At 40.1% G+C, this 23,600-nt stretch overlaps 1 protein-coding gene across 7 annotated transcripts in view; it reads right to left on the bottom strand.

Moving 5' to 3' along the window:
• ABLIM1 (actin binding LIM protein 1) overlaps positions 1-23,600 on the bottom strand; it is a 217,852-nt gene that overhangs the window by 91,071 nt on the left and 103,181 nt on the right. For all 7 annotated transcript variants that reach the window (XM_075757837.1, XM_075757834.1, XM_075757832.1 and 4 more), the window contains exons 2-4: positions 19,381-19,515; positions 3,960-4,143; positions 1,259-1,368 (exon numbers count right to left, since the gene is read on the bottom strand). In XM_075757837.1, coding sequence (XP_075613952.1) covers positions 1,259-1,368; positions 3,960-4,066 — 217 coding nt within the window. In that variant the 5' untranslated portion in view covers positions 4,067-4,143; positions 19,381-19,515. The remainder of the gene's footprint in view (positions 1-1,258; positions 1,369-3,959; positions 4,144-19,380; positions 19,516-23,600) is intronic.

Here is a 23,600-nt window from a genome sequence, read left to right as displayed (position 1 = left end):
ACACGTTTAGAAAAAGAACATCAGTACTGTCCAAGGTCCCTATGCCTTGCAGTTCCTTGCCCATCACGCCTCCTAAATATCAGTAATTCAAACAAATACAATTTCTACATCATTCCTTTATCTCAGAAGGATTCTCTGGGTGCCTGAAATACCTCATACATCTCCATGTTGGTCTGCAGGTTTTGCAAGGCTTTTTTCAGGTTCCTAAATTCTTCCTGTGCAGTGTTATTTCTAAATCTACAGTTATAGTGGAAAAGTATCACTTAACAGACAGAAAAGCAAGATTAATAAAAAAAAAACAAACCACCTCTCATTTTCCATTTTGCTAAGTGTCTGATTACATGTTCTCAGGCAAATCAGATAACCTGAGATTCACTTGACTCATCTGCTGCGCACAAACATTATCCAACTTTGCCTTTACATTGCACTTTATAATCCTAGGATCTCAAAGAAGTACCAGTACAAAATACACAGCATCTCCCTGAAGGAAACCAACATTAGTGGAAAACTACCTAGTGTTAAAAGGAAATCTGTAGCCATTTTGAATTATAAAACTGTACTGGTTTAGTTATTACAGATTAGAGTGCTAAGTATGATCTAGCAGTCAGAGGAAGAATCAGAAATCCCCGAAGATTTAAAAAAATAACTACCAGAGGCAGAGATTAGTATCAGTAATTTACAAATTATCTTTTAAAAGCATTAAAACCCAACGGCAAACCAAGTTAATTTCCCTCTCAAACTTTCTTTATGCTCTCTCTTTCCCCTTAATTTGCTTTCTCTCTTTTTTGTAACGGTTTCTTGAGGTTCTGATCACAGTATCATTGTGGTATCAGTCTACTGGAGGCATAATCCTGGCAATACTCCTTTTAAAAGATAATTTAATTAAAAAGTGTTAAACTGTAGAAGAAAATTAATTTCCTCTGACTTTGTCCTTTTTTGAATACTTAAACCTGTGCAATTACACATGAAAATAATGGAATCTATCAACTCTGAAACCTCATACATAAAAGTACATACTTTTCCAGTGCCTATAAAAGAAAATCAGCCCTTTTAAAAATCAAATCACTGGGGAAAAGTAATTTTTTATATTGAAATGTGTAAGTGTCTCTTCCTACCTGTAGCACCACTTTTCATGAAAAGGAAAAAAGTTGAAGGAAAAAAAAACCAACCCAACAAAAGATTGCATTAAGTGAGTTTCAACCAAATTTTGATGAGCCCAGGAAAGTAAGAGGCTTCAGAAAGAAGGTGGCATACTTACTGCTTGAGGCAGACAATTCTTTTGGACTGGAGGACATTGGCTGAGCACACATCTGACAAAGACAGTCCCTTCCATTAAAGGTAACTCGATCGCCTGGTGGAAACGGACGTCTGGAGAGTTAAAGAGAAAAATGTATTTTAGCAGAGGTTATGCCAGAAGTTTTCTTCTGTTCTCAATGGCTTGAGTTTGCTGCCTTCCCCCAGTGCAATCAGTATTTTACAGAAACTCAGGCCAAATAGTTTCTGCAATGTGGCCTTGGCAAAGCCAGGCACTGGAAGAAATCCAATCCGTGGAGGCAAGCAGAGCAGAGGTTAGACTTGCCTTGTATTTTGGTTTAAAAAAGTTATCAAATGTACTTTAGATAAAGAGTAGACAACAGTAAAATTTGCTTAGACACAACAGCTACATTTATGATGGTCTCAGCGTGATGTTGTGGATAGCAAATGGTACAGAAGAAAACTCGAAGGAAGAATTGGAATTGGTCTGGAGGATAGTGAAAGGATGTGGAGCTAGTCCTCATAAATACACTAATTTCATCCGTATTCAGCAATGAAATGTATGACTGTATTACAGTGGATGTAGCAGTTTGAAAAAAAATGCAATGTTATCCACATTCATTCTCCTAGAGCTTTACAATAGGTGTCTACACTACAGAACCATCACTGTAATTGCTATCTGTGCAGATGGTGTTAGGAGGAAGGTAAAGGCTAAATGCACTATGGAAGTTCGAGATTATTTGCTGAACCCACCAAAATGTTAAGAATGTGCATCAGGCAGAAGTTGACATTGCTCTTAAGTTTTATTTGGTGTATAAACCAGAGCATTTCACTAAAATGAGAAGGTTATGTAACTCCAAATCTTTAGCAAGTAGCTTTAGCTGCTGAGTACAGACCCCCTACACCACACCTCACTCCAAAACAGTGCTTAACAAGTGAACATCTGCTTGTTTCCACAAAACATAGTTTAAGGCATTTCTATTGCTGTTCCTAAGTGGGCCATAAATAAATCAGTACCAATACTGCATTTCATGAATCTATTCTAATGATCCATCTTTTCTTCGTTCAACATGAAAAGATAAATGTGTATCTATGTACAGAAAATTGATGTTATGTCTCATACTGTATCATCTACTTTCACACTGTCCTTGGGACATAAATATGAAATATATACAACATACGATTACCAACATGCAGTAAATTCACACACTATTTAAAACTAAATGGAAAAATGATCAAAATACTTTCAATAAAAGAGGTCTTGAAGAATGTACCAGGCTATAGGACAAAGTACTTAAACTACTCATCAGACAGCTATGAAAGATTAGGGAACCACCTGGCAAGCCTGCCACACTAATACCCAGACACATCATATGATGGGATCTCCAACAAGGTACTATCTCAGAGTGTAGATTCTTGCCTTTCTTGTTCATGTCATCCTCCTGCATTAAGCTTCAGACAATTCAACTGCTGTCAGATTCTGACTTGTGGAGAACTCCACTGTTCTATTTCCCCCCAAGACTACAAAGGAATAGGCTCTGTCTTTTGGGTCCTCCCTCTCTATGAAATCTACTTGTATCTCTGTCTGATACTTCTGATGTGTCCCTCAGGCATTACACTGAAACTTACTTAAGAAAAGTTCCTTTTTACTTGCAGGGCTCAGAATTGCAGAAATAAAAAACCTAATGGCCATTTTAATTCCAGCTTAGTAAGTAGAAAGCCAACTGTGTTATGTGTATACTTATTGTAGAATCATGATGGCATCATATGCCTTTACTTTCACTTTGAGTCTAGAAGATTATTTTTACTACTATAAAAATGTGCCACTACTATAAAAATCTACAGAAGCTTTATTGCCCCTAGTGTTTCCAAAATCCTATACTAATCACCCTAGCAATAAGGTACATGCCTTATTTCCAGTCTAAATTCTAGCACAGTTTCAGTGCCTACAGCCAACTAATAGAGAACACTATGCATAGGGACTTTGGGTTGAGATTAGGCTATAAAGCACAGCTGAGATTTTCAAGCACAGAGTTGCTTAAATGAGCAGGCTATGAGATCCTGTGGAAGATTTGCCCAATAGTCTCCTAAATTGTGAATTAGTATCTTAGTGAGAGTTTAAACAACAATACAAGTTAAAAATGCCACCTTTTGTCCTCTACACACAGCCTTAGCTAACTTCTTTTATTCCTGTAGAATTGAAGACTGGTTCTCTTACTGGGGACAAGAAATAGCATTAAGAGGGGGATCACAGTTGTCTCAAAGCCATGCATTCTTTCATGACATGAAAATGAGTCTCCAGTATGTTTTCAATTGTTTAACTTTTCTTGTAGCCCAAATTACTTCTCTGTTGTAGTACCTACAATTTTGCTTTACCTCATTTCTCCCATCAAGCTGGGCTGATCACCGGCACCCAGTTCAACCCACAGCCATTATCTCAACATGTAAGCCTGATATGTAATTCTTTCATATGCCAGAGTAACTTTCTGAGAACAGAGAAGTAGATGTAACAGAGAAGCTGTGTCCTCCAAATAAGTGAGTAATATTTTGAAGACCCTCAAAGTCAGACTTTGCAGCAGATCTCTTCCAACCAAATGCTTCTCAAAGAGAAACATGTCTTGAGACTTGTGTCTCATGGTGATACCTTTCCTCCCTGTTTTCCTTGTACTGGGTTCGCACCATGGTAGTTGAAAGGGATGACTTACTTGCAAACAGTACAGGCAAAGCAGCTTGGATGGTAAGTTTTTCCCAGAGCTGTCACTACTTCGCCTTCCACGAACTCCCCACAACCGTTGCAGCGGGTACCATACATGCGCTGGTAATCCAAGGTGCAAAGATACTCCCCATTCTTAATGAAAAAGCCTCCTTGTGCCAAGTCGCAGCCACACACTGGAAGACAAAAAGCCACACAGATAGATTTGAAAAACATGCCTACTAAATATGTTAGTAACAGTCTACGGTGCTGACAAATGAGATGACCCAGTTGGTCTTGCTCCCTTCTGTCAGGTTTTTGCTTTCTCTTCCTGTCACTACATGCCTCGAAATCACAGGAGATGCTTGGTATTCTCTAGCTACAAGACAGCTTGTAATAAAGACTTTCCTTGGAGGAATCTACATAACTTGCAAGTACTTGGTCCTCAGCAAGATCTCAATTAACATGACTAACTGGATCATTGGAGGTATCAGTTATTTGTACCAGTGCAATCTAGCTTTCACTTCTGGGACTGGAGGTGAGCAGAAGAAAAGATGTGATTCCATAAATAGAACAGATTTTACTATTTTATACACTAGCATATATTTTCCTCAAGCATGTGCTTTAAGAAGCTTTCAAGGTTCTGTGTCTTAAACAGTGAATATTTTAGAAATGTTGTACAGTTTAGTTTAACTCCTCCAGTCCCTAGATAACACTGAGCTGCTCCACCATAACTGCAGTAATACTTTTCATTTTTCTTTAAAAGTATGACCTCTGAAATGTTCAGGTTGATTTTACAGTATTAATTTAGACATAAGTACTGGGAGAAAACTGCAGTGAAGAGACAAACATTAAAAATCTAGCCACATCTCCACGATATACACTTCATGATACAAGCATGACATATAACAGTATATTGGACACTGAATAAAGCAAATAGGAATAAAGAGCATTCCCCACCTGTATTCTGAACAACTTAATGTCCCAGTAACTACTATTACCTTTTAGTGCCTAATTTGCATTGGTCTTGTGTTATTCTTTCACGTACTATAGTCCCTGTAATTCATGAATTAGATAAACAACTCTAATATTTGGATATAGACTTGTGACCATGTACAACTCTATTGGGAAAAATAATTGTATCAGTAAAAGAGTGAAGGACCAGTCAAGGACTTCTGTGACTCGGCAACTAGGTTTCTGTTTTCATATATAAATATTCATAGCGCTACATTGGCATTCTGGTCAACACAGGAGACAGAAAGCAATCCATCCCAGAACAGCCAACTCCAATGAAGATAAAGTGCTATGGGAGATGTGAGACAATTTCACAATTCTGCTTTAGCTGGGGTTGAACAAAGGACTTGAACCGATCTATTTAACGTCCCACAAGTAGCACCAAAAATACTATTTGATTCATGAGAGCTTTAAAAAGTCCTTCTTATTCATCTCAGTGAGAAAGTATAAATAGGAGCTGCTAGATCAATTCTTAAACACATACATGGCAACTCCAGGCATTTTGGCTTCAGCCACTCCTACTGCTCCTCTGTATATTGCTGTATCTGTGTAATTCAGTAAGAGAAACTACTCTTCACAGCAGTCTAGGACACCAGTTTAACTCTTACTCTGCAAGCAATTCCACCTCATCGCTCTTCACAACATTCAAGTACATTCAGATCAAATATCAGAAATTCTGATTATTAAGGAAGAATAAGTAAGCAGCATTCCAGGTCCCTGCAGGTACAGAGTCCTTGAAAAATTAAAATCTGAAATACAGGAAGATTATCAGGGGAACTGGATTCAGTTCATCTCTCTGCCACAAATTCTGAGCACGATACCACGCACAACATTCGTTCTCTCCCTTGTTATAATGGACTAATATCTTATTAGCTACCTGCCTTGAAAATCAAAATTGCAAAGTGTTTGGGGCAAGGAATGCAAATTCTCTGATTGTTGCCAAACCCTGGAGGTCTAATGAGTGTTAATGTAACAATAATTAATAGAATAACAATAAACATAATGCACTAACATGCAACTTAGAATTAAAGCAGTATCAGTACTAGCATTTTTCCGGTTTCACATTTCTGCACAGAACAGTGTTAATATTTCATGTGCAAACAAATTTTATTTCCTGGTGGCATTAAACCCACAAGCAGCCAAAATTCAATTATCGCTGACTTAGGAGAATTACAGAGAACTATTGTTAAGGCTCTATTATAACGCTGCAAAATGCTCTAAGCTGGCTTTCAGGTACACCTCTAGAAAAAAAAAAAACCCTCTTTCATTCTTCCATTTCTTCCTACTGATCTCAAAGTTTTTTAAAATGTTATTTTCAAACCAACGTTAAAATATCACGTAACCATTAGGAAGAAAATACTGTGACCTCTACACCATATTACCCTTTCACCTTAGACTCTTCCTGAGTTGGGGACCATCTAGACATTTTCCACTGGAGGTCCAGAGGTGAAACCTAAGCCTACCTACAATACATTTGCTTTTCTAAGTTACCATTGGTGGGTCCTTATAATTAAATCATGAAGTAACTGAGAATTCTGCTTTAATGCCAGGAGTTGTTAGGGATTACTTCAGTATTCAGACTGGTTTAGATCCTGTGGTTACAGTGTAAGAACTGGAGTATTGTCATGGAGTGGTCAATACTAGATGCTTCAGAAGCTGCTAAATTTCATAAAGAGCTATGGAGTACTCCTGCATCTAAGCTAAAGTTTCTTGCTAACCTCCTTTAGTTTGTAATTTAGCTTGTAGCTTTAACATCCAAGTCTACATATAATTTCAGCTTGAAGCTGCAGACACTCAGCATGCTGTTGGATCTGCCTCAGAAGCTGCATCTATGAACTCTCTGGCTCTTTACTATGGTCCCCATCTCTACCAATGAGTCACTATTCGAAAAACTCGTTTAGTCATTTTGGCTCTCATTACCTGCCTAGGCCACAGGTCTAATAAGGTAGGATGATCACAAGTAACTTTCAATGCAACCTCTGTTCTAGCTTCTTCCGAAAATCCACCTTCAACCTATCACACAGAGATCCGTGGCAGATCGTTGCTTCCAAAAAAGTACTACAAACTTGGAATTAAAGGGTACGTGCATTCACAATTATTAAGCTCCATCCCTTTTGCGTGGCCACAGAGAGTCAAGCCTGGAGACAAAAATGGGGGATAAAATTATTTGGTAAGTTTTTTAAAGACAGCAATTACTATTATGAAAAAGAAGCTCTGTCTATTGCCCTCTTCTTTATGAAGTCTCCTTTCTACCCCATCTCTTATTCTTTTTGTCAGTTACTCAGAAGGAGTTAAATTCTCTCATACTGGCAAGCCATGAATTCAGGCACAAGCAGAACTGCTTATGATGTGAACCACCAGCAGATTCATCATCTTTGGCGTACTCACAGCAGGAAGCACACACCGATCTGCAAGAATTAAAGACAAGTCCTGGCAACCCCACATTACAACAGGTTTTTGCAGACAATTTAGCACATGTGTTCCCATCACTAATCACAGCTTTAAGCTACATGGGCAAAAAGGGTCATCCAGACTGTTAACATCTATGGCTGGAAAAATGCTGTTCCAGCAAGCTGCTTTCACTTTGAGTCAGAGATCAAATCAGAAAGCATGAACGTGACTGCATCCACACTTGGTATGCAACGTGGTGTGCAAACAAGGAAGGGATTTAAATAGCTTTTTTTTCCCCTTTTTACAACTGTGCACAAGTCACGGTTCTAACGACAAATCCACTCAAGATTAAACATATTGCCTTAGCACACACACACTTATGATCACTGTACAAATACCACAGAAAAGATGGACCAATTGTGATTCTTTTTATTAAAAAGAAAGACTGTCTGCCCACCATCATTCATGCCACAAACAGCAGAGGCAATGAAATCAGCTGTGATCACTACATACGTATAATAAATCCCAACAGTGTGATCTAGACAATTGCTGTGATACAAATATCATGCCATCAAAGAAAAATGAATACCAAAATTATGACAGTTAATAGGAAACATCAAATTATGTTTTATTTTTTCCTACGCTGATGGGAAAAACAACTTCAAAAGAATTAATTAGTGGATGCACAAATCATGCTTGAGAAGCAAAAAGCAAGATGCATTCTGTAAAACATCCATCACATGGAAATAGTTCTACAGAATAACATTGTCCCAAGACCCTTCCTGCTTGACATGGTGGAAGAAATTCTGGTTTACAAGACCAGACCCCCCCTTCTGCAACAGAAGACACAGGAGCATTTCTATTCCTTGAGGTACCACAAGCATTGAGGTCAAAAAGTCAGCATTTTTCTTCAAATACAAAAAGAGAACCATTATATTCAACTGCTCCTGGAGGAACCTGGCCTTTTTCTCAGAGTCTGTATATCAAAGGATTTCATATTCCAAACTGACCATCCTGCTTCTCTTGTGAATGGAATAAGCTGGAATACAGTCCTGCCTCATACAGTATGGAAAACAGACCTACAAGCTTTTTCTCTCTTCAACTACTCTCTGGCACTATTATTTTGCATCCTCAGAGCACAAAAAGAGGGGAGATACCATCAGTGCTGCTGTCAGCTCTTAAAGTTACAAGGCCTGTGTATGCAAGCCAGGGCTATTACAACAAAAGGTAGCTGCTCAAGAGCAATCCAATTGCCTGTGGTCTCCAAGGGACTCTGATCATTCTTAAGTTGAGTCACTTCCATGCTTTAACGGATATGATGCAAATGAAGAGATCAGATTTCTTCAAAATGAACAGAAGTAGGATTTGATCCTACTGAGCATTATGTAGGATTTCCTTAGGGTTATTGTCAGTGAGAGCTGAAAAATCAGGCCCTAAGTAAAAAATGTTTCAACGCTGAAGAAACAAAACCACACAAGCAGACACGATGAGCATAGGCTTTCAGTTTGCATGCATTAAGGAAAGTCTAGCGATCTGCTTTGTCACCACACATTAAATAAGGTGCAAATTCAATTTCCTGTTAGGGTTTTATTTCTTTCTTGTATTTCTGAGCTTCACAGAATAATGGTGCTGTTCTCAAGCAGGGAAATATTCATACAACATTTATTTCTTAGGACATAATGGATTTCTTGTTTGAGGGTAGAAAGGAATTTGGCAATGTTTCAGTTTATCATCTACATCTAAACAAACACACAGGAAAAATCTGTTTCTTTTTGCCTAAGAGGGAGCTTAACAAATCCTGTATTGATGAAAGCAAGGTTCATGTTCTTTTCAAAGTTTAAAAGTTTCCACATTTCAAATGAACTAAGTCTTTTTCTGCCTCTGTTATATTCCTCTTATCAACACTTTTCTTGATGGCATAACCTCCGGTTCCTTAAGTTATTTAAAGAATGAATGTACATCAAAGTATCATCAGAAGACCACATGAGAACAGTAAATCTCTGAAGCCATACTGCAGCACCACCATTGCAGAAAGACTACCAAGCACCATTAAGAAACTGAATACAGTTTTTTGCAAAAGCTGTAATGGAGATCCTGATAACTGTTTGTCACACTCCTGTCACTGGAGATTTTTTTGCCACACACTGATGAGAGGGTATTTTGATCAAAGCTATTTGGAACTGTGTCCAGCATTCTGAGTGGTTCTGGAATCTCTTCTCATTTCAACAGACTGACTTTAGAAACAACGCTGGGAAGTCAAAAGAGCTTTATACGCATGGAACAAATACAGGTGATGCTAATATTTGCTTCGTTATCTAACCACCAGCTGGAAGAGAGGTTTAGCAGCTAAAATACCTCCTGAGCAAAAGATGAGACTGCATTTCTCCTCTCTTCCCCTAAAACGCTCTGTGATCCGCATGACCATCCTCCACCCAGGCCCTTCTCCTCTTCCCTTGAAGAACCTTGACCCTCTATTTCAAACATCCTGCCTGCACGACTACTGAGTGCCACTGTCCTTGTAACACAAGTAATTCTGTGGGGTACTTCAGTGAAACTCCTAAGCATTTAATCATAGAATGGTTTGGGTGGAAAGGACGTTAAAGCCCATCTAGTTCCACCCCCCCTGCCATGGGCAGGGACACCCTCCACTAGCCCAGGTTGCCCAAAGCCCCATCCAACCTGGCCTCGAACACTTCCAGGGAGGGGGCATCCACAGCTTCTCTGGGCAACCTGTTCCCATGAATGGAAGCATTCACTCAACTGAAAACACCAGTGCTGACTGAGTTTCAGATGAGCTCAGAGTTTTACGTTAATCAACTTCCCAATCAACACCACAACACCGCCTTTAGTCCTATGAGGTCAGCTTTCTTTGGTTTTCTCCTTAACACAGGAGATGATACAAATAATACTGCACAGGGAAAATTTCCCGTCCACACCTGACATGCATATATTTCAGTCTTTCCAGCAATCTAACAGACAATAGCTAGTACCTGAGCTCAAGATCAATCAAACAATAGCCATATACAATGTAGCAATGTGACAGCTTCCCAACTGAAATATCAATGTTTTGTGCACCAGGATAGAAACAACGGCAAGAATCATTCAAGCATTTAAAACACCTTTCACATTAAACTAAGCAGTAGGTGGAGATCAAAGTCATTTACAGGTCTGTGGGAAATGAACCTTGAAGAAAATGCAATCAGTGGAAAAATGTCATGGTTTAGCCTGGGATAGCTTGGCTGTAACTATCTAGATGAGAGATCTCTCTAAAAAGATTATAAATAAGCAAATGAAGGATGTAAGAATAGAACAAAAACAAACCTCATCCAAGCCAGGCAAATGAAGGATACATTGACAACAAACCCAAGCAACTTTCCATATTCTCATAAGGATGCTCTGTCCCACTCATCACGCACCTGTAAAGCATCCTGCTGGCCCTCTATTTTCAAAGGGATCCTGCAGCTTGTTAAAATCTGACATGGCATCTGTCAGCATTCCTCAACATCAGCCAAACTGTGCAATTAATTTCATTTCCCATCAAATGTTTGGTCACTGAAAGACAGCTCAGGTCCAACTAAACTAAGATCAGTGTCAACCAATTGCCATTAATAGTGTTAAAACCCCAAGAGCAAAACAAGGATCCACTCGAGAATGGGATGAAACCACTTGGGATTTTTTCCCTGTCAACATCTAAAGCAAGAATTAACAATTCAGTGTTTCATATGAAAATGGAAAAAACAATTTGGAAAAAAAGACCCAAATAAAATAGGACATTGCTATTTAAAACAAGTAGAAGGGCAGAAAAAGGTCAGAGGATGGGAGAACAGCGTGAGGTAGAACTATGAGTATAGTTTGAGCCCTACTGTCTAAGCCCACAGTCACCTCACCCACTGTGCCTCTTCAGCAGGGAGGGAGCAAGGGATCCTCGGGAATTCTTACGGAGACTGTGTTCCACAAGTGCGGAGGATGACCAGTGGCTTTCACTGCCAAGGGGTTGGATATGGTTTAAAATCTGCTGCACCTCTGAAACGGCCCATTGCCATCCCAAAGGCTACTGTCACTAATGAGACTGAGCTCTCCCTGCTGCTTATGAGTTACAGGAGGGTTAGGGTTGTTTTGCAGGAAACCAGTCTATCCCACAGTAATCTTCCCAGGCCCTTACCTGAACCAATGTGAAATACCAATAGGAATCACTGCAAGAAAAAGAACAGGCTTCAAGACACAGCAGCTAAGATAAGCAAATATAGAAATGGCAGTTACTCTCACAGCTGCAACTGAGGCTTGCTTTCCTATCAAGCTACCTGATGCATGAATTCACATCTGAATCCCATTTCGTGTCATGGGAGAAATTTTAACCTCTGTTAGCTTCCCAGGAACAGCAGAATCTCATTGCTCCCTGGATTTTTTAAACTGTTCACACCTGATTTGCTGTCCTTAAACATGTTCTCGCTGTCCCTCATTAGTTCTCCCTATGCACACAGATAACAGCATGCCCACCTTTTTGCTTTTTCACTTTATTTGTGTACTAATCTCTTCAGCAACAAGAACTTCTCTTTCATTTTAACCCTTAAAATCTCAACTTTTCCTCATTCCCTTCCATGCTACATTCTACCACGGATAAAGGATGCAGAGTTGTAACCCTTCAAGATCTTGCGTCAGATCCCCAAAGTCCTGACCATCTAAACCAGGATATTGTAACATTTCTGTCCTTTTTATTTGTATTCTGCTGTTAGAGCATTTCAGGTTCATATTTTCCAATGTTTTATATTTTAATGACTAGAAATGCCCTTTTCTTTAAATGAAAGCTGAGACACTCAGGTTTAGAAAAATAAAATACAAACATTCTTGAGAAAAATCAAAAGACTTAATAATGTTAAAGGCTGTTTTAATAATCAAGCTGAAAAGGGGAGTTCACAAGCTGGCAAGCAGAACCATGGTGTACTGAAAGAGAATTACAAGCTTAGAGAGCTTTTCCATAAAGAAGGCTCTTTGGTTCTGTGATTCAGAGCTTTGAGGGACCTCATGTAATTTCCTGATGCTCAGGAAGAAGCACGTTTTATCCACCAGTTACATTACTGTGCCCACATGTCAGTCGCTGTTTCAGAAGTATTTGTGAAAATGCAGAAATCTTTTTAAGCAGTGCACTGCATATCTACTACAAAAGTGTCCTCATATTTAAACTTTCCATCCACTGACACCAAACTATTAATAGCACTAACTATCCAGCAGCCAGTTTGCAGTCTCCTCCTGCCGCCACTGAAGGAATCTGATGACAGATCAAAGGTCAAAGAACTAATGATTTAAAACACATTCCAGTCTGTTGATACAGTGTCTGCTTACGTGACCCTAACTTCTTCCCAGTCCTTCAAGGGAGGAGGATCCAGTTCAAAGTCAAAGATTACAGAGCATCCCACAATCTAAACATAGGAACCCTCCCCCTTCCCCGTCAAGCTCATTGAGCTACAGATGATGTAGCCTTGCAAAAGTCATCACATAAAAGAAACAGACCCGTGCCTGGAACCTAAACATACCACAAGGGATTCTGGAAGTACATATTGATGTGGGCTTTCCTAAATAAGCTTGAAAAACATCTGACTCAAAAGAGGAAAGTTAGCACACTTGTTCCATAATTAAGAAACTACTTTATGCTGACTCATAATGTTTTAATAGAAGCTAAAAGTTTCTTCTCATTGGGATATTCTGGGTTTGTGGAATGCTTCCTGTATGCCAAGACTTGACTTTGCCTTATAATTAGCAAGAATATTAGCTGGTAATTGCCTTTTGATATCTGATACCGCTATAGCATGTAAAACATTCATACACAGTGAAACATTTCCACCTGGCATAGCCTAATCAAATTACAGACATTTATGCCACATAGTGAGGACTAGAACATTTTAGGACACCATCCATATTCTCATGGTAGGATTGCTTACGTATGAGTTGGGTATTTGTTTGTTTTGGGTTTTGTTTGGTTTTTTTTTTTAGTTTAGGCTAACATATGGAAGCTAACTATGTTTTTCAATTTATATTTGACATCAAGAACAGAGACACTATCTATTATTTGAAATACTCCTACGACAAATACCACATTACCTTGTTATACTACATTACCTCGTTAAGATAATGCAACCACTCTCTACATGTACCAAAATCAAACTATGTAAACTTTTACATTGTTACTATGAAACCTTAAAGCTTGTTCTGATAAACAATACACCGTATTGAAACCAGCATTTCCCTCTAACCCAGAAAATGAATCACAGGCTTAATAACAAAGTCTTATTATAGCAATTTTGCTAGCCTCAAAGTTTCCTCTCCTAATACATGCAATAGGGATCAACTGACAGTGATAGAAAATTATCATTTGTATCAGATCACAATTTAAATTGAGATACTAAAATCTCTGATCATGCACACTGTAATTTAGGGCCTGATCCCACATACATTTACATATGTAACAGATATTTCCGTGAACAGTCTTAGTTTTTCCAGAAAAGTTATTCATGTACATAGATGCTTACAAGAAAAAATTTTCACTTCTTGATAAGCTTCTAATTCGTTCTTGTTAATGTTAATGCTTATTAAAGACAAAAAGTAAACCAACGAGGTCTCCAGCTCAGTCTGTTCTCCCTCCAACCTCCTCATCTAACCCTCCCTCCTCCCAGCCTGCTGCTCCTGGTAACCATTAACAATTTGGTATGGTAAGAGTAGTGTATTCCTGGTAAAATAGAAATTAGGACTTATTTATTACAACTGGAGGTAGCACAGAATCCAGCTAAACTTGCATTTGTAACACACAACAGCGTAATTCCTTAGCAAGGTAAGTGACTTTGTTATAAAACATCCAAAGACAACTGCTCTGGACAGTGTTCCCAGAGCTGTGCTCCCGAATGTCTCTTACCCTCCCCTGTTAACCCCAACTCCAAGTCAGCTGCTGACCGCCTGAGATTTTTTGCCTATCGGGAGGCCAGCAGAGCTCACCTTCTGGGGGACAGGCCACACACCATTTTCAGCTCTTTTTGTTTTTTTATCAGCTCTTATCTGGCACCACAAATAGAACTAGCCAGCCTTGCCAGGCAGATAGGACAAACCAGCTGCATACACTTGATTCTCAACAGGCCGGGACTAACAGCTAGATGCATCTTATCATTGGGGTATGGGAACATGCCAGTCGGTGGAGGTTTTACTTGCCATCTTTGACAGGAAGCAGTTACTCTGTTCTGAGAAAGAGTCCAGAGATGGACAGAGCACCAAACTACAGGGGAAGATGATTGTTCAATCACGTAACATGACACATGAGCATGTCCTGAGCTGGCTGATGCAGCATGGAGGCTTAAGTCACCACAGTCCTGCAGTGCAGCAACCACCGCTGACAGGCATGTCAAGCAATCATGTAGTGCCTGTGTGTCTCTGGCATAACCTAGGGATGCAGTATTACAATCATATCAAACATGCTTAACAGTATGATGTAAACAAAAAGTTGAGAGCATGGATGGCAACGAAAAAAAAAAAAAAGGAATCCCATACAGAGCAAAGTAAGAACAGGTTCACACTGAAACTCTGCTATTATACAACAAGCGTGACAGCTTTATGAGGAAATGTTTTTTTCCCACACCTTACTGGACTATCAGACTAAGGCTATGGGTAAAAGTTTAAACATTTTCACCAGGTATGACAGCAGTCAGACAAGTACATGCTTGTTCAAGTCTTTCACTCTGTAGATGTATGAGTTGAAGTCTCAAGAGCAAACTTTAGTATACAGAAAGGAGAAAGCTGCATCTACACGTGGCTTGGTTGTCTGATACGTTCTGGTTCCAGTATCAGGAGTTGTTTCCTCTGGCTAACAACAAACTGCTGTATAAGCTGAGGGGGTCTAACTCCACCTCCTGTAGAGTCGCAGTCATGTCAAATTAAAAACCCATTAGATTAAGAGGGGAAAAAATGCCTACTTGAACAGCTGTGTCCCACTTGTATGAACCATATGGTCAGACAACACACAATGTGAGTAAATAACTATATGGTTTAAACAAAAAGTGTATTGACTTAAATATGAGAGGCCGACAATAACCAAGCACTGCAGCTCAGGTCTAAGATTCAAAACAGGACTTGGAGCAACCTCCCAGACCCCCTCCTTTCCTTCCTCTCAGTGAAAAAACAAACGAACACAAAAAGATGACACTCAGTTGCTGGCAAACCCAACTAATAAGGCACAGACAGAATGAGCAGCAAGAAAAACATCTCTAAGATTCAGCACTGTCTCTCTCAGTTCAAAATGGGATGTGCAGATACTGCAGACAGGCAGAAGCCACACTGTCACTCCCTTCTCCTAACCAGTAAGTGAACACACGTAACCAGTTATGTTCTACAAGCTCAAAGTTTCCTTAACAAGCCAATGATAAAAAATACAGCTCCATTTCCATCAGAGAGAGAGATTTCTATAGCTCTCCCTTCTCTGGTCATCTTCACGCAAGCAGTCATGAGATCAATAATATTACAGAATACTAAACTGTCATCAACTTGGAAACATCTCCATAAACAGAAGCCACAATGAGTTTAGATACTGCCCAAGGGGAGGGGAAGAAAAAAAAAGTATCCTGCTAAACCCATGCCTGCAAGAGAATAGTCACAGCACAAAAGCAGCATATGAGTAAGTAACTAAAAAACAAGTGAAAGAAGAAATTAGACTCCCCAAAAATAGCAAGATTAATCTGGTGCATTCAGCAGGAGAACAATTCCAGAGCTCTGTTCTGTCTGCACCCTTGCTTTATCAGGAGGCTCTAGGCACGCTGTTTGCCACCTGGCCTGAATTCCCACTCTCCTCCACGACTCAAAAGGTCTCAGCTGGCCTGCTGCTGGAAAAACTCTCATCCAGTGTCTTCTGTAAAGGCAGAAATGGTAAAAGAAACAGCTTGTTGCTGGTTTGGAACTGCTTAGGGATTATACAACATCAAGTACTGCTTGAAATACAGCAACTGTAATACAGAAAGACGGCATTGCCCCAAGCATTTCAGGAATAGTGCAGATAGTGCTCCTCTCTGTGTTTTGAGCTATCTAGCTGTATTTAACTAAAAAACACAGGTAACAAACACAGAATTTCTTAGATTCTAGTCATTCATTTTTCAGCACACAAATAACTGAAGTGACTTTTTAAAAAAAACCTTTAGTAACATAGGAAAACAAATATTTCTAATTTCTGCTATATCCCATCATCTATGGATGAGGCTTTGGGCAACGTGGTCTAGTGGAGGGTGTCCCTGCCCTTAGCAGCAGGGTTGGAACTAGATGCTCTTTGAGGTCCCTTCCATCCTAAACCATTCTATGTAGGAAACAGACCAACAGAGTTACAGCAATCACACTACTATACTATTCCACTTGCATCTGGCACATGAAAAATATAACTGAAACTCACAGACTGGGCTCGAGGCACTTTTTGAAGTCTGGATCTGCAGTATACATGCTAGATACAGACTTTTAGAAAAGATAAGCTAGGTTTAAAGGAAGCGAAAAACTCCATAGTACATATTCCGCTACTCTGTTTTAGTTACTCAGTTACTCTGATTTACTTCAGCACCTTTCTCCATGTTCGCCACCAGCTTCACCACGTTCACCTCAAGCCTGAAGCCCTTTCATTGTATCCATCCTATGTTATGCTAGGACTGATACGGCAGATGGTGGCTGTGCAACCCTTCCTTTTTTTTAACGTATTTCTCCATATTCTCACCTTTCATCCCACTTAACTGTGGTTACTTAATTCAGCCAAGTCTATATTGTTGTCCATTAAACAGAAACTGTATGAAGGAGTCAGGTTTGCTTCCTCCTTCAAACACCCATCTTCAAAGGTGATGATTTCACGGAGTAGTCTTACAATTATTTAATGCTTCATTAAACCTCATTTTTGTAAAAAACCCCACAGTGAGTCCTTGTTGTGGTCACATAGGGCTCAGTGGCATGAGCTGGAGCTGCTGAGAGTCCCTCAGGTCCTCGCTCTGGGGAGCGGCAGGGCTCTTCCCATTCCCAAGGCAGCTCCACAACCCAAAGCCTTAGAACCCCTTCGCGGGAGGCCTCTCCCGACAGGGACAAAGCTCTGCAGTAACACAGGTGCCTGCCATGCAGATTCCTTACAGATTTTAGGCAAATATAAATACAAATATAGAACTATAGAGACATATCTGGGGGCAAGGCTCAGAGTAGTGGCCCTGTGCGGGGCAGGGCCATGAGTGGGAGAGGCTCGCGCAGTGGAGGTCCATAAGCCTATAAGGCCCAGGCCAACAGGAAGGGAGAGGCAGAGAGAATGGCGTCCTGCAGAGGGGGAGGCCCAGTGGGCGGGCAGAGGCTCACACACTGAAAGACCCATGAGTGTGTGTGTGTGAGGCCCACTGGGGAGGCGGGGAGCAGAGTCTGAAGAGTTGCACGCCTAAAAGCATGGGAAGCCAATAAAAAGGTGGGAAACTCTCATAGCAAAGGCTTATAGAGAGTCAGGGTGGCCAAAATTGTTGGAGGCCCCGCAAAAAATTGGGAGGCTCAGAGACTCAAAGCCCTCAGAGGCTGAGAGCAAGAGAGTCAATGAAGCCCAGAGCGAGTGGGAGGCTCACGAGTAGAGGTGAATGAGGCTCCAAAAAAGGGGAGGCATCCATAGAAGTGGGAGTCCCAGAAAATCCCAGCCCATGGGGAGGGAGGCCCAGACAGTCAGGGAGCCCCAAAAGCATAGAAGACCAAGCCAGGAGGAGCTGGAAGTAAAGGAGGCTCACACGGGCTGGCCTGAGGCAGTGGGAGGCTCAGAGGATAAGGTCCCATGGATGTGGAGACCTAGAGAGCCAGACAGGTCCACAGCGAGCAGGATCTGAGGGTCACGGTGTCAGCATGGCTGCTAGAGACACCCCTTGTCTCCTGCTCCTTCCCCTTCTGTAGCCATCCCCTGCACCGCTGCCCCTCTCAAGGTGTCGCTCCTGAAACACCTGGCTAGGGCTCCTGCTCGCCCCGGGACGTGCTCCTCAGCGACCACCCTGCATCTCTCGCTTGGATGTCAGTACCCATCGGGGTCTTTTTGGTGGGCTTTTCTGGATGCAGGTACCTACTTTCAGCAATCAACTAAGTTAAAAGAGGCTTCATTTTCATAACTATCCCTAATGAAAGGCAGTGGTTGCTACTAACAGTTTAAAAAAAAAACAACCCAGATTTATCCAAATCCTTGAAAAAACACTTAGGATCAAAAACTACAAAAAAAGATAGAATCTTGTTAAGTATTCTTATGCTATACTCCTTTTCATCACATCACACTATACAATCTCAACATACACTTGCCCCATATATAAAAATAACAGGAAATACATACAACACAACATTTGGAACCAACCCAAATATTTACACTCGATTCCTGAGTGGCTGCTAGGGCTACACTTTCTCTTCCTATCTTTTGTGACTGTCCATAAAGCATTTCATCTTGGATGTTTAGTGTTGTTCTATTGTTTCCCCAATAAACAGAAAAAAAATATTCAAAGCAGCCAGAGTCTCATTATGGCCTAATTCACTATTCAGGAAATATGTGAAACTGACTGTCTACATAGAATTGTATGAAGCAAATAAAATTTAAAATAATATTAAAAAGAGCTAAGATTTTTTTTTCACCTCTTTCAGGTATAATTATCCAGTGTGTAGCTTGCACCCCGGGAACAGTAGAAAGGAACAAGAATGAACACATACATATTCAGAGGAGAATCTGCTATTTTGAGTCTTCTAGTGGTGGTGACTTTACCCTCCCTCCCAATAAAACCAGATGTCTCATATAATTCAATTGTAGATGCTTGCATACTGAATTTGTTCTATGTTGTGCCAATCACCTTGCTGCTTATACATGTGTGATTCAGCCATTCCACCCTCCATTCTTTACCCTCCCCACCCATAAATCCTTTAGAACTGAGCAACAAGAATATCCTGTCACTGACCAGTCTCAGGAAACATGACCTCACTGGTTCAAGGTACCTTTACACAATTTGACTCATTTCAACCGATGAATATCACGGTCTTACCTTTGCAGGTGAAGCATTTGATGTGAAAGTGTCTGGCCTGAACACGGAGTACTTCACCTTTACATGGCTCCCCGCATTTATGGCAGTGGATGACTGGCTTTTCAGAGGGGTGGTGAGGCTCCTGAGGATGGGCCACTGTAAAAAAAAAAACACCAAAACCCAACAATTTAAACCCAAACAAAAAGAATACTTTCTCCTGTACATAAATGTGTGTTCTCAAACACTTTTTATCACGATACAAATGTATGCGTTCACATCTTACGCTCATCTAAAAAGTTACCACCATTTTTTTTCAAATATAGCCTTTTCATAAACCAGTAGTTTAAGCCATTCACATCAACCACTACCTCTTTCCACCGAGGCTGCCATGGAAAGATGAGGAAAAACTCCCTCCGCAGTTTCAATGCCGCAAAGTGTTTCAGCCTGCCTAAGCCTTTCTTTCCAAGAAGATAAGTGCGTGTAAACCATTCAATGAGCACATAAGGCAACAGGAACTGGGCTATTTTAATCCAAGAAAGAATACAATCCAAGCAAAAAGAATGAAAGGAAAGCAATTCCAAACCATGTTTTGGGAAACCAGATGAACCAGGCAGCCTGACTTTGCATGCAAATGACTGTATTAAATATAAACTACAAACATCTCCATTTCACTATAGCATGTACCTAACAGAGGGAAAGCACATCTATGGAGAAAAGAAGCCAATGTTATTTGTTTTAACTCCCATTAATTCTAGCAGAAACAACTCTCTGCATGCAAATTAGAGATATTATGAGTAGACAGAAATGACCAAAGCATCTGCAATATAGTCAGGGAGACAAAATTCCAGGTACTGGTAATTCATCAGCTATCCCACAGCCCTGAGCACAGCTTAGATGGAACAGGAAAGGTTTCTGGCAGCTTTATTGTGTATTTCATTGTCGTAATAAGTTTTATTGCTCCATATTTGGCTTCCGTAGAAAATGTTTAACTTTCGCTTCAGATGTCTCTTGTAGCAGCTTGGGGCCCCAATAGAAATGAACGGCTGTGAGCTAGAGCAAGATTGAGTCTCAACTGTACTGTCTGAAGTGGAAAATATTACCCAGAATGTTCCCAAACAAAACTATGTTCCTTCAAATCTCCCTCCCACATCCCATTCTAGCAGTAGAGAACTGTCCTCCTTGTAATATTGTTCTCAAAGTAGCGATGCTCATCAGAACATTTCTGAGAAAACATACCTCTGTACCCACGCCTCTGCCTTTATACCATTCCTGGTCTGCTTTTCCTGGCCCGCAAAAGGACTGACTGCCGATACGCCCACAGCACTGTCACTGGGAATCTTCTTCATTATTTTAACTCTGTGTTTTCTGGAGCTCTTTTCCTTTCCTGATCAATTCCTGACATCTCCCCAGCCAGAATTATGCTTTTTTTTTTTTTTTAAGTTACTGCTTATGCAGCAACATAACAGATACCTTGCTCATATTTACTGCACAAGTTTCCTCCCTTTCCTCAATGGATTTCTAGGGAAAAAGCCCCATCGCTTCATGAAGTCTTTCTATATTACTCTCCTTTATAAATGCCTTAGCGAATAAATGCTGCTATCATTGTGCATTATATAAATACAAGATTAATAATAAAAAAAGCCTAATATGTGATTACAGGAGTAACAGCACCAAAAATAAAGGATAACAAATATTCCAAGCAATAATTTCTGCTGTAAGTCTAGCCAAACTGCTATTTCATATTCACCCTTTCACATGCCCCCACACTCCCGTCTTCAAAGAAAATGGCTGAATCCTTCTACTCAAGCTCAAAGTTTTGTATACCTCCTCCTCTGGTAGCCTCATTCCAACTATTTCCCTCGAGCAGTTATTCAGCCCATACTGATGAACAGAATGCAGTTGGCAATGCCCACCAGTCTTTCAATTAGCAGCTCCATTTAAATAAGAGCCTGGTAAATGCCTTGCCTTGAGTGAACCACATCTAACAGTCCTCAATGCAATACTATTTCTGGAGTGGAAGTTATTATTCTTCCAAACAAGACTATTAACTATTAACTTGTAACCAAGGAAACACATAGTTTATGCAGTGAGAAAGAAAGAAAGAAAACAAGAGGCAAACATAGAGACAAGCGCTAGCAAATTAAATTATTACGAGGAAAATTCCCTCTCAGATCCAGACAGCCTGAGATGGGTCTGATGCCAACTGAAGAAAAGGTAACAGAATTTTTAAAGCTGCTCAAATGAGGAACTGGATCAAGGAAGACACCCTAACAAACTCTGCATGCCGGCATCCAGATCTTCTTGTATTGATCTGAAAGACAAGTTTCTGCTCTTTATTAGACAGTAAATCAATGGTTTCAAGACTGGTCCAATGACACAACTTATTTACAGTTCTGCCTTTACAGCCATTTAAATGAATACAAATACTGCTAGTTGCTATTTCCAGACTGATCTCTTAAGCAAAGCTAATTATGGTACTTGTCTTACTGGCCTCACTTTGGCATTGTAGGTTAAGATTGACTAATTGACTTTTGTTCTCCTTCAAGGAACTGATTGCAAGCTTTCTCCTCTGGATATTGGCAACACACACGAGGCTTCTCAGTGGCAGAGGTGACCCCTTATAGTCACCAGTGAGGACAGAGCAGGGAATAAAGAAAAAGAAATACCTTTACAAACAGCTTATTTAAACGCTTCTGATCGAAGTCCAGCCAGCTTACAGGACATATGATGTCCTGACATACTGTGAGTCAGTCCCAATGGTCACATATGCCACAGCCTCCATGTTTCTGGAAGCAGCATTCATTGGAAAGTGCATGAGTGAACAAACACTAACTTGAGGAGATACGTTGCCTTTATTGAAGATTCAAATCCAAATATATTAACACCACTACTATCTTCCAAATTGAAAGAACATAAATTAACAGCTTTCTGAGGGAGAGGTGCTACCAAAGCAACACATTCTTGGTTCAGTACTGGGGCTCACCAGTATCATAAAGCACATACTGCACGGGTATCGTAATATAAACACAAGTCAAATATTTACCAATTCCAGTATACTGATGTGAACTGATACTTGTCTACATACAAATCATGTCAGATTACGTCAAAATGGGATTTCACATCAGTTCAGCCCAAGCAGTATAACAAGGCGCATAGATCTTTTTGTGTGAGATTAACCACAAGGTATCAGTCTAGCTCGCATTAGCAAGGTGCAGATGCCCCCTCACACAACGGCTCCAGTTTCAGACAAACATCATTCCATTAAACTACCTAGGCTACTAAGTGAACTTGTTTTTAAACGGGCACTAGTTAAACTAATGCAGTGTCTACACTTGAACCAAGGGATGTTGGAAGCAGGCACACAGATCAAACAGGTGTAACAATCTCTTTGAATATTTAGTCTTATTTATATTCCTCTAGCGCTTTTCAAGATTAACTATGAAAGCTACAGTACCTGTAGAATTCTAAGTTGTCACAGTCTTTACAGTTTTAAAGAGACTAATTACAAGAGATCACCAATGAAACTTTTCCAAAGTTTCAGGTTGATTACAACAGTTTCAGCTTCCTATGCTGCTGGGCACTGCCTGAAGACATTTTTTTGTTCTTTATTAATGAACACACATAAGATACGTAAAGGTGAGCCATGTAAAGGTCTATAACATGAGATATACACAGAAGAACTTCTCAAGACAAGCTAGGTTGAGACTTCCACTCTTGCTTACAAGACCAGCTTAAATGAATAATTAATGCTTTCTTAAGCTCATTTGGGTGTCCAATAAGACAAATCAATGTCCCATTAAATATCCAATTTAGCCAGAGAACATGTACACTGCCTGGGACAACTGGCAAGTCTGGATTACATTGTTTAATTTGGGGGGGGGGGGTGGGGAAGGAAAGGAAAGGAAAGAAAAAAAAAAAATCAAATCAATAGCACCTTCTTGTATGAGGAAGACAGTCTTTGTCATTGGAGTACTGCTTTGTGCTGACGTCACTCCATAGAGACATCACTATGATTTTTGTCATTCCTTACGCTCCCTTGTGAATCACGCAATGTTGATTTCATTACATTTTGCAACTGCACTTTATTGATGTAAATTCAAAGCAACTCTACCAGCTTGAGAGTACTCATTACCGCATTTTATGAAAACATCTCAAAATAATCCCAGATCTGCAAAGAAAATGAAACAATTAAAAAGAAAAAGAGATAGAAAAGACCAATAACAACCCAATGTTCATATGAG

This window comes from Balearica regulorum, chromosome 7 (assembly GCF_011004875.1).
Source record: "Balearica regulorum gibbericeps isolate bBalReg1 chromosome 7, bBalReg1.pri, whole genome shotgun sequence".
In the NCBI taxonomy this organism is placed as follows: domain Eukaryota; kingdom Metazoa; phylum Chordata; class Aves; order Gruiformes; family Gruidae; genus Balearica; species Balearica regulorum.
The sequence above is the reverse complement of the archived record's forward strand: the minus strand, read 5'-3'. Positions and strand labels throughout refer to the sequence as shown.